General features: G+C 39.3%; 1 protein-coding gene across 2 annotated transcripts in view; it reads right to left on the bottom strand.

The window, feature by feature from the left end:
- Positions 1-10,747, bottom strand: part of BBS7 (Bardet-Biedl syndrome 7) — a 38,153-nt gene extending 27,406 nt beyond the window's left edge. For both annotated transcript variants that reach the window (XM_047855439.1, XM_047855440.1), the window contains exons 1-4: positions 10,559-10,747; positions 8,561-8,626; positions 3,980-4,042; positions 744-919 (exon numbers count right to left, since the gene is read on the bottom strand). In XM_047855439.1, the coding sequence (XP_047711395.1) occupies positions 744-919; positions 3,980-4,042; positions 8,561-8,626; positions 10,559-10,594 (341 nt within the window). In that variant the 5' untranslated portion in view covers positions 10,595-10,747. The remainder of the gene's footprint in view (positions 1-743; positions 920-3,979; positions 4,043-8,560; positions 8,627-10,558) is intronic.
- Positions 10,748-12,503: the final 1,756 nt, after the last annotated feature.

The following is a 12,503-nucleotide window of genomic DNA, read 5'->3' as shown; positions in this document are numbered from 1 at the left end:
ACAGCTGTGCATTACACAGAACGCTGAACTGAGTTAGCAGTTTTCAAACCAATGTCTGGTTGCTTATAGAACTTGGCTGCATCATAGTCAAATGAAGAACTTTTTTCTTTTAACCCACTCCTAATAATTCCAATTCTACAGGTATGAGTAAGACAAGAAATCTACTCTTTTAAGCTGCCAAGGGATTCTCCTCAGTAGTAGGTTTGAGGACAGTGTGTTAGATAAACTTTAAAGGCTTTTCAGCCCCCCATGATTAAAAAAAACTAAAATTTAAACTGCAAAATCTCACATATCCAAAAGCCTTTAAGGGAGTTATTTTTACTCAGGGTCTTAACTGATTTACATAAAATTATATCCTATTGGTAGTTACCAACTTTGACAGCCAGCTTTTTAACAAAATGATGCTACCTCATAACCAAAATTACCAGAGACATCAAAGGAACAGGAACCTAAACATCTCTAGATTTCTTTTACTTTTTTCTTTTATACCTTAATCATGAATCAATTGAACCAATTAGTCAAAAATTAATGTATAAATACTATGAGAGTCTTTAAAAGAAAACATTTCAACAACCAATTGATTTTGTACTGATTCTAGGTTAATTAGTTTCTTACTAACAAAGTACCTTTAGGCAATTTTACTTCCCAGGAAATCTATTAAGATATGAGACTCAATCTGATGTTTGTCACCTATCCAAAATATTGTAAATGGATATGTAAAGATAAAAAAAGGATGAACATACATAGCTTTAATGCTTTCAGTGAGGTTTGTTTCAAAAGAGAGGAACTGTTTTCCTCTCTTTGTGAAGCCTCTAATCTCAGATCCTGCAGCAACAAAAATTTTCTCCTGGGGTGTATTAAGAACCCCTCCTAGCTCCAATCTTGCAATCTTCTGCCCTGGTAAAGTCTTGAACACTGCCTGCAAAAATCATGGGGGAAAAATTAAGTACACAAATTTATTGTAAGCATTTTCTTTTACCATAAAAAACGCTGTGATTTCGAACACACAAAGTATTATAGTTCCATTATATAGAAACATCTTTAGATACAAATGTATTTACTTCAGTGGGTCTTCAAGGTTTTTGGCTAAATATCTTCAAAATTTAGAATATTTATTGCCACACATATTTCAGCAACATCATTAAAATCTAAACTCCTGCAACTCAAAGTAGAGTTCATTAAGCAGTGCGATTAGTATGATTAACCTTATTAAAAATGCAGACTTTTCTACTGAATGAGAACCTGCATTTTAACAAGATTCCCCCACTGGCTCCAATGGACATCTTTTTACACTTGAATTGTCTGTTTAAAACTAATCTCTCCTGCTTTCTTCATAATTTTTATAAATTTTAGCAGTATAAGTAAAAGATTGTAGAATTTACTGAAAACCTGAATGTATGGCACAAAAACAGACACATAGACCAATGGAATAGAATAGAAACTCCAGAACTAGACCCACAAACGTATGGCCAACTCATCTTTGACAAAGCAGGAAAGAACATCCAATGGAAAAAAGACAGCCTCTTTAACAAATGGTGCTGGGAGAACTGGACAGCAACATGCAGAAGGTTGAAACTAGACCACTTTCTCACACCATTCACAAAAATAAACTCAAAATGGATAAAGGACCTAAATGTGAGACAGGAAACCATCAAAACCTTAGAGGAGAAAGCAGGAAAAGACCTCTCTGACCTCAGCCGTAGCAATCTCTTACTCGACACATTCCCAAAGGCAAGGGAATTAAAAGCAAAAGTGAATTACTGGGACCTTATGAAGATAAAAAGCTTCTGCACAGCAAAGGAAACAACCAACAAAACTAAAAGGCAACCAACGGAATGGGAAAAGATATTCGCAAATGACATATCAGACAAAGGGCTAGTATCCAAAATCTATAAAGAGCTCACCAAACTCCACACCCGAAAAACAAATAACCCAGTGAAGAAATGGGCAGAAAACATGAATAGACACTTCTCTAAAGAAGACATCCGGATGGCCAACAGGCACATGAAAAGATGTTCAGCGTCGCTCCTTATCAGGGAAATACAAATCAAAACCACACTCAGGTATCACCTCACGCCAGTCAGAGTGGCCAAAATGAACAACTCAGGAGACTATAGATGCTGGAGAGGATGTGGAGAAACGGGAACTCTCTTGCACTGTTGGTGGGAATGCAAATTGGTGCAGCCGCTCTGGAAAGCAGTGTGGAGGTTCCTCAGAAAATTAAAAATAGACCTACCCTATGACCCAGCAATAGCACTGCTAGGAATTTACCCAAGGGATACAGGAGTACTGATGCATAGGGCCACTTGTACCCCAATGTTCATAGCAGCACTCTCAACAATAGCCAAATTATGGAAAGAGCCTAAATGTCCATCAACTGATGAATGGATAAAGAAATTGTGGTTTATATACACAATGGAATATTACGTGGCAATGAGAAAAAATGAAATATGGCCTTTTGTAGCAACGTGGATGGAACTGGAGAGTGTGATGCTAAGTGAAATAAGCCATACAGAGAAAGACAGATACCATATGGTTTCACTCTTATGTGGATCCTGAGAAACTTAACGGGAACCCATGGGGGAGGGGAAGGAAAAAAAAAAAAAAGAGGTTAGAATGGGAGAGAGCCAAAGCATAAGAGACTGTTAAAAACTGAGAACAAACTGAGGGTTGATGGGGGGTGGGAGGGAGGAGAGGATGGGTGATGGGTATTGAGGAGGGCACCTTTTGGGATGAGCACTGGGTGTTGTATGGAAACCAATTTGTCAATAAAGTTCATAAAAAAAAAAAAAAAAGAAAACCTGAATGTATAACTTGATATCTAATTGGAAATACCATTTGTACTATTAATTTCTTCCTGGTTATTTTCCATTTTATTATTGGCACCAATTTCTCTCCCTCCCCTCCAATGACTTTATACAGAGAATAAAGTATCTGGGAGAATATACAAATAAAAGAAACACTGCACCTTCTGACAGTTTTTACCCTATTCAGTTTTTTTATAAATTCTACATAATGTATAGTGAATATATAAGTGTTCACAGCTCAGACCCATTGCTTGTAAACTATGATCTGTCAATATGATAATGCATTAATCACATCCTTGATTCGGTTACATTAAGAGGCAGAGGTGATGGGATAGTCACTTCCATGTTATATTATGTTACATAAGTTACATTAAGACTCTACCTTAGCTGACTGGACAGATTTTCCTGCTGGCTTGAAGCAGGTCACCATGAGAGGGCCAGTGAGAAGACCATATGGCAAAGAACTGTGGGGGCCTCAAGATGTTGAGAGCAGGCCCTGGTTTATAGACAGCAATAAAATGGGGACCTCAGTCCTACAACAGCAAGAATCTGAATCCCGTCAACAACCATGTAAGCTTGGAATAGGACCCCAGCTCCAAAAAGGAATAGATCCTGGCTAATATCTACATTGTAGCTATGTAAGACACGAAACCATATTCCTGACCCACAGAAACTATGAGATAATAGTATCGATTCAAACCCCCAAAAGTAATCTGTTACACACCATAGAAAATTAATATATCACCCTAGGCTGTCAAAGGTGTTTTACAGCTAGCTAGAACATGACTGTTGTCTTGCCTGTAGCCTTATACTTCATGTAACTACTTTTCTCACAATGCATTTTTCATTGTTTTTAGGACAATTTTAACCTAAGAGTATTCAACAAGTACTGTGTTTCTCTTTTAGAAAATCCTTTTTTCAAGGCATCTGGGTGACTCAGTCAGTTAGGTGACTGACTTTTGATCTCAGCTTGGGTCTTGATCTTGGGGTCATGAGTTTGGGCCCCACACTGGGCTCCATGCTGGGTGTGGAGCCTACAAAGGAAGGAAGGAAGGAAGGAAGGAAGGAAGGAAGGAAGGAAGGAAGAAAAGAAAGAGAGAAAGAAAGAGAGAAAGAAAGAAAGAGAGAGGAAAATCCTTTTTTCTCCTAAAAAAAAAAAAAGCTATACATACCACTGCTTCTCCCTTCTTCATTCCAAAGCACATAACTACCCCATCGTGATCTCCAATAACCACCTACAATAGATTGAAGAGAATATGAAATTACTGTAATTATGTCCTATTAACTTATATGGGGGAAACAAGATCTCAAAATATAAATCATAATTTTGAAAGTAGAGATCAGAAAATCTAGGAAAGTGCCTATACAAAAAATAATACTCCAAGAAATTACAAGAAAGGGGCAACGAGAAGGTAGGGAGAATCATTATTGAAGTTATTGGTCATATATTCTGTTCCTACAATGTAAAGAGAGCAAGAGAACAGAAACAGAAATGTCAGGGAGGTAATTTTTTTCCTTAACTAGAGGATAAGAATATGTTAAGATTAACTTTCAACGTTTTATTTATTTTTGAGACAGAGAGAGACAGAGCATGAATGGGGGAGGGGCAGAGAGAGAGGGAGACACAGAATCGGAAGCAGGCTCCAGGCTCTGAGCCATCAGCCCAGAGCCCGACACGGGGCTCGAACTCACGGACCGCGAGATCGTGACCTGAGCTGAAGTCAGCCGCTTAACCGACTGAGCCACCCAGGTGCCCCAAGATTAACTTTCAAAACAGATTATCAGTAAAGTTGTGATTGACCTACTTGATATTTTTAAAACCTTCTTAATAGAAAAATTTCACCCTATGCAAAAGCAGACAGAATATTATAATGAATTCCCACATATCCATCATTCAGGTTCAACAACTATCAACATGTAACCAATGGATTATTTTCAAATAAATACAGAGGGAGATTTTAACACTTGTTTCTCAGGAATTGGTAAACAAGCAGACAAAAGAGGATATAGATTAGAAAAACAATTACCTCTGATCTAATATGTATGTACATATGTATGTGTACATTCATGTACATATGTGTAGGATTATGTGTGTGTGTGTGAGTGTGTGCTCACACGTACATAAATAAGCAATTCACTCATCCTAAGTACATTATAAATGTTCTTTTCAAGCACACAGGAACATTAGAAAATTGACAATGTATTAGGACACAAAACAAGTCTCAATTATCAAAAAGTTGATGTTGCACAGGCCACATTCTTGGGTCCCTGATTCTTAACTTTGGTGTGGGGATCACAAATCCCTTTGTGCATTTTATGAAAGCTATGGACTTTCTTTCTAGATCAATGAACATTCACAAATAATTATGCACACATTTTCAGGAGATTTATGGACCTTTGGTATTGGCAGATTCCTATTCAGATGAAAAAATACATAAGAACAGTTAAGGTTTTGAGTTTTGTTTTTTTTTTAAACACTACACTACTCCAGTAATTTGTGAAAACAATAATTACAGGGATTCCCAAAGTGTGATTCCTAGATTCCTGGGGTCAACAAGAACGTTTTAGGGAATCTGCAAATGAAAACTATTTTTCTAAGTAAGTCTTTATTTTTCTTTTTTGCTATGTTGATATTTACGATGATGATGCGGAGCAATTGTGGATAAAGTTGCTGGTGTCTGGCAAGAATCAAAACAATGACAACAAACCTTATCGGTTGTCACTGTAATCTTCATTACCACTTGAGAGTAAAGAAAAAAATCAAACTTCATGTAAGAATGTTCTTGATGAAGCAATAAAAATTATTAATCTTCTTGAATTTTGGCCCTTGAATCATGTCTTTTTAATATTTAGTGTGAGAAAATAAAAAATATGCATAAAGCACTTTTGCTGCATACCAAAAAACACTTAATACCAGTTTTAGTCACAAACTGAACTATTCAATCTTTTCAAGAAACACAATTTTAAGAATGAAAGAACAACTAGCAACTATTAGCAATGGTTAAGGGGTGCCTGGGGGGCTCAGTGGGTTAAGTGTCTGACTTTTCGTTTCAGCTCAGGTCATGATCTCACTCACGGTTTGTAAATCAAACCCTGCAAGCACCCAACTCTGCCACCCAGCTCTGTACTAACAGCGCGGGACACTGCTAGGGATTCAATCACTCCCTCCCTCTCTGCCCCTCCCTGGCTTTCTCTCTCTCTCAAAATAAATAAACATTAAAAAAAAGAAGATAATGGTTAATAACAAGCTGTTACTAACACTTGGTATTTGTAGACATTAAAAAACAAAACAAAACAAAAAAAAACCTCAAAGAAGTGAGCTTGTCATTTTAAAGGAAAACAATTGAAAGTATTTGCTCCCAATGATAAAATTTGGGTTTTCAAGTGAAAATAAGTACTTCGGAAGACTTGAATCTGCCACTGTGAGCTGGACAGCTACTCCATACTTAACAACTTTTCTGATGAAATCAGTAGTGACATCAACAAATGTGATTTGCTTTATATTTTATAATAACATTTGGAATAATCAACATTTGAACATTCAATTTTTGGAAGATCTGTATATCTCAATGAACCAATAATCTCAAATGACCATTACAGGATGCTATAAAACTATGCATGGGTAAAAGATCCATTCAATGTACAAATGGTTTTTAATGTATCAAAGTATGAAAAGCTAATCAATATGGCTTCTTAATCCACATTGCAACTAATGTTTAAGTAACTACTATTTGTCAAGTATATGTGAGGAGCCATAATTACCTGGAAAAGCTATTTAAATAACTCCTAAGTTCAACTGTGTCTGTGTGAGCTGGATATTCTTTGTATGCTTCAACCAAGACAACAGATTGAATGTAGAAAACAGATATGAGAAGTTAAATGCCTTGCTTATGCCAGACTAAAGAATTTGCAAAAGTGTGACACAACTCCACTATTCTCACTAAATCCTCTTTTTGTTTTTGAAAATGCAGTTATTTTTTATTAAAATGTTATCTTTGTAAACATGTAATGGGTATATTGTTTAAAAAATAAAATAACAGGGGCGCCTGGGTGGCGCAGTCGGTTAAGCGTCCGACTTCAGCCAGGTCACGATCTCGCGGTCCGTGAGTTCGAGCCCCGTGTCAGGCTCTGGGCTGATGGCTCAGAGCCTGGAGCCTGTTTCCGATTCTGTGTCTCCCTCTCTCTCTGCCCCTCCCCCATTCATGCTCTGTCTCTCTCTGTCCCAAAAATAAATAAACGTTGAAAAAAAAAAATTAAAAAAAAAAAAAAATAAAATAAAATAACAAATATTTTAGATATTTGTTTTAATCTTAATACAGTAATATTGATAGATATAACGTACATAAACAAAAGTTCTTTGGGATCCTCAATAATTTAAGAGTGTAAAAGGGCCTTAAGGCCAAAAAAGTTTGAAAAGTTCTGATCTAGTAGACCAAATACAATAAATGGCAATGAAAAATATGTTGATTTATATTAGTAAAATGTTACTACATCAGAATACTGTATTTATTTTGCAGCTATTAAAATATCCTACCAATAGGGGCGCCTGGGTGGCGTAGTTGGTTAAGTGTCTGACTTCAGCCAGGTCACGATCTCACGGTCCGTGAGTTCGAGCCCCGCGTCAGGCTCTGGGCTGATGGCTCGGAGCCTGGAGCCTGTTTCCGATTTTGTGTCTCCCTCTCTCTCTGCCCCTCCCCCGTTCATGCTCTGTCTCTCTCTGTCCCAAAAATAAATAAACGTTGAAAAAAAAATTTTTTTTTAAAATATCCTACCAGTCTACTAAGAAATTATAATTGGTTTATAGAAATCATAGGATCAATATTGCTACAAAAATTATTGTCATTGTGGGGCGCCAGAGTTGCCCAGTTGGTTGAGTGTCCGACTTCAGCTCAGGTCATGATCTCACAGTTCACGGGTTCGAGCCCCACGTCAGGCTCTGCACTGACAGCTCAGAGCCTGGAGCATGCTTCAGATTCTCTATCTCCCTCTCTCTCTGCCCCTCCTCCCCAAATAAATAAACATTAAAAATATATTTAAAAAATATAGTTATCATTAATTAAATAAAAAGTTCAACATCAAAATACTTAATTACTCTTAAAAATACAATGAAGTTTAAAAAGGATTTTCCCAGGGCACCTGGGTGGCTCAGTCAGTTTACTGTCCCACTTCAGCTCAGGTCATGATCTCACAGTTCAGGAGTTTGAGCCCCGTATTGGGTTCTGTGCTGACAGCTGAGCGCCTGGAGCCTGCTTCTGATTCTGTGTGTCTCTCTCTCTCTGCCCCTTCCCTGCTCACACTCTGTCTCTGTCTCTCTCTCTCAAAAATAAATAAACATTTAGAAAAGTTTTTTTTTAATAAAAAAATAAAAAGAATTTTTTCTATATCCTAATGTGCTTTATGTTTCTTCTTCATATACACAATCTAGTACACACAATTACACACTGAGTAAATTGTTAACAGGGGAATGGAATATATTTTTCAGTCAGTCAACAACATTTATCGAGCACCTTGGAATATACTTTTCAATAAGTTTGCTCAAACTATTACAGATTGTACATAAAAATTAGAATATCCAAGAAAATTACTGACTGTGGATGTCCCTTGGTATTCCAAACTCTGTTCAAATTAAAAGAAATTCGTTTCCATTTTAACATCAGCATTTTAAAAAGAGTAATTTACTAATAAAGAAAGGAATATAAACCTCTTCTCTGTCAGAGCAAAGAGATAGGGAGAAACCAGGATCTGTACAGTACCTTTTGTGTGGCTCTATGTCTTGAGGCAGGAAGTAACTTCATAGTCTTCTGAGAGGTCACTCCCACCTAAGGAAACACACCAGCCACCTAGTGAATGTTTTCTGATACACTAATTGGAAGTGATTACATAAGAGATTAAAAGAACCAGCAGATTCAATTCATTGCATATTGCAATTAGTGATATGAAACAACTACTATCAGTGATGAACTTACTTTCTAATGAAATATATGCCACAAATGACAAAATATAGGAACCACCCCAAAATAGTAAAATTTATGCTATAAAGTTGTCAAGCCAAAAATAATGTGACACTAGTGGCAACATACTTCATGAACACATATTTCTAGAAGCCTTCATTAAAACCTTCATACAGTTATTCGTTTTCGTACAGTAATTAAAAATCTTTGGAAATAGATTACAATTATTAAAAATCCGACATAGAAGACTTCTGCGATACACCGAACATGCTGAGGGTCATGTCATCCAATCTGATAGTGAGGACTATTTTACAAAAGGTATGGAAGATGCAAACAGCAGGGAAATGTCACTAGTGGCGCACAGTATGAGAGAAGACGTGGGGAGGATGGGGACCAATGGGACAGACATTGCAGTAAACAACAGATCATAAAAGGATTTACATATAGTGTAGAAGTACAACTTTCTTCTGTATTCTAAGGAGTAGTACTAAAGTTTAAAGTAATCTGTTTAGGGGGCACCTGGGTGGCTCAGTCGGTTAAGCCTCCGACTTTGGCTCAGGTCATGATCTCGAGGTCAGTGAGTTCGAGCCCCGCCTCGGGCTCTGTGCTGACAGCTCAGAGCCTGGAACTTGTTTCAGATTCTGTGTCTCCCTCTCTCTCTCTGCCCCTCCCCTCATTCATACTCTGTCTCTCTCTGTCTCAAAAATAAAACATTAAAAAAATTTTTTTTTAAATAGAGTAATCTGTTTAGATTTCCGTTTTTGAAACATCATTCTAACAAGTGATGTGAAGGATGGCTGGGAGGGAGGTGAAGCAGGAGGCTAGGAACCCAAATAAGAGGCTATTTCAATTACTGGAGAAAGAGAAGATGCGGACCTGAATTGGGGGTAATGGAGATGGGGAAAAACATGGGACCAGTCAAGAGATGTTTAGGAGACAAAAGCAGTAGCAAAATGTGGTGACCAGTTCACTAAGGAAGATATTACGGTGAAAAGTACCTAGCATAGCTAGCAGGGAAACTGAGGGGGCAAACTTTTGTATCATGAGCCAAAACGGGATCACTGAAAAAGGAGATGAAAAAGAGGGACAGAATGGCTAGAGCTGAAATACTGAGAGGCAGGATAGTGTAAGAGAGAGAACACCAGCTCCAGAGTCAGAGACTTTGTTTCAAGTTAAGAACTTCATCCTTTTTCGCTGTTAAGTAATTACTTTCTCTGAGTCCCTAGATCCCCATCTATAACATTATCTACTCAGAGAATTTTTATGAAGAGTAAATAGTAATGTAAGTTAAGCTCATGAAGAAATTACATGTGCAATAAAGAGTTGTCGTTGGCTTTTATGATTATGTGGCTGGTGACGTTCAGCTCAAAGCGAGAAGTGTCTGGCGCTCGGGAGAAGGGGCTGGGGAGAGATGGAGGGAGATTCCCGGAGTTACGGGCCAACAGGTAGCTGCAGCCTGGGAGGCTTACGGCCTTGAAGAGGAATCCGAGATCACGTCAGCTCTTTTTAGGTATTCAAGGTATACTCTAAGTGTATACATGTACATTCTATATATTCTAGGTATGCTGGCAGCCTCCAGAAACGCGGGAGCGTCTGCCGCTTCTTTCCAAGTCCCCGCGGACCCTCAAGGGCGAGCAGTAGTTGCCCGTGACAGCGACAACGAGAGCGCAGCACCCAGCCCTGCACCTTCGCCGCCGCACCCCCTCTGGGCGACCCCGACAGACGTCAGTGGAAGGACAAAATCCTCTCAGGGAGCGGGGCTCGTCCCGCTTGGCGCCCGCTTTATTCCCTCAGGTTTACCTGTAAATAATCCGCTCGGTTTAAATTTAGATCCATGACGGTGGCACCGATGCTGGGGGCAGCGCCGGAACCGCACGGGAATAACAGAGGCTGCTGGACCTCAGGCTCAAGGGTCCCGCTCGCGTCCCCTCGAAAGGCCAACCCCCCCTACGGCGGCCTCAGTTGGGAATGCACAGGCGTGGCGTCAAGGCTGCGGCGTCCAGTGTGACGTCAATACGCTCACGCGAGGGGAGCCCTCGGCCAAAAGAGAAAGCCCCGCCCCTCTCCCAAAGAACCGCCCACTGACTTAACCTGCTCCAATCACAGGCGGAGAGGAACGGAGGACTAGGCCCAGGACACTAGAGAAAGGTGGTTTCCAGGGAGACTGGAGACGCAGTCTTGGCTTCACCCCCACCGCGGTCTAGAGACGCACCTCTTTTAGGTCTTTCTCAGTGTAGACCCCTGATGTGAAACTTATGTTGACTCTGAACTATTTTACTGACACGGGAAAGAGTCCTTCAAAGAATTAGGTTCCACCGTTACAGGAGTTAGCTTACCACAATAGTTATCAAACTTTTGGCCTTACAGCCCCTTCCCAAAACTCTTAACAAACTATTGAGGACCCCAAAGACCTTTTGTTTATATAAGATCTGCTGATATTTACTATATGAGAAATTAGAACTGGAGGGGCGCCTGGGTGGCTCAGTAGGTTAAGTGTCCGACTCTTGATTTCAGCTTAGGATATCTCAGGCTTTGTGAATTCAAGCCCCGATTCAGGTTCCACAAGAGTGCTGAGCGTGCTTGGGTTTCTCTCTCTCTCTCTCTCTCTCTCTCTCTCTCTCTCTCTCTCTCTCCCCATCTCTCTGCCCCTTCCCTGCTCACAGGTTTGTGCTCGCTCTCTCAAGAATTAAAAAAAAAAAAAAAAATTAAATATTAGAACTGGAATTTTAAAAGCGTACTTAAAAATAAACTTATTACAGGGGTGCCTGGGTGGCTCAGTCGGTTGAGCATCCGACTTCAGCTCAGGTCACGATCTCACGGTTCGTGAGTCCGAGCCCCGAGTCGGGCTCTGGGCTGATGGCTCAGAGCCTGGAGCCTGCTTCCGATTCTGTGTCTCCCTCTCTCTCTGCCCCTTCCCCATTCATTCTCTGTCTCAAAAATAAATAAACATTAAAAAAATAAACTTACATAAAAATTTTAATGAAAATATTTTGGGAGAAAAAAGATAAAAAGTCTGCAAATTGGTGTTTGCAAATCTATTTACTGTCCACCTGAATAGACAAGCAAGTCCCAGATCTCCTACTGCATTCCATCTGTTGGTATATGTGGGTTGTTTTATTTAAGTATATGAAGAAAATCTGGCGCAAAATTAACAAGTGGTAGTTTTTTTCTTTTTTTTTATGCTCGTAACTTTTGGCCTTTTATTTTTTATTACATGAAATTTATTGTCAACAAATGGTAGTTTGTTTTTTTTTAATTTTTTTTTTCAACGTTTATTTATTTTTGGGACAGAGAGAGACAGAGCATGAACGGGGGAGGGGCAGAGAGAGAGGGAGACACAGAATCGGAAACAGGCTCCAGGCTCTGAGCCATCAGCCCAGAGCCCGACGCGGGGCTCGAACCCACGGACCGCGAGATCGTGATCTGGCTGAAGTCAGACGCTTAACCGACTGTGCCACCCAGGCGCCCCAACGAATGGTAGTTTTTTACAAGCTAATTGCAATGTGGAATGTGTCTTCGTTATATAACATCAAAGAAATCCTATGTTAATATCACCATGGATTTGATCAGAAAAGTTGTGAAATATTGGAAAGCTATCTACCTCAGACATGGAAACAAATTTTGCAAACTTCTCATTTATGCGTAAAAGGTCAAATTTTAAGCATTGGCAACAAATGTCAGTTGTTTTCCTTAAAATGATAGGTTCCCTTCTTGAATTCACAAGAAAGTGTATACCAAACACTCT

This window comes from Prionailurus viverrinus, chromosome B1, assembly GCF_022837055.1.
Source record: "Prionailurus viverrinus isolate Anna chromosome B1, UM_Priviv_1.0, whole genome shotgun sequence".
Classification (NCBI taxonomy): Eukaryota; Metazoa; Chordata; class Mammalia; order Carnivora; family Felidae; genus Prionailurus; species Prionailurus viverrinus.
The sequence above is the reverse complement of the archived record's forward strand: the minus strand, read 5'-3'. Positions and strand labels throughout refer to the sequence as shown.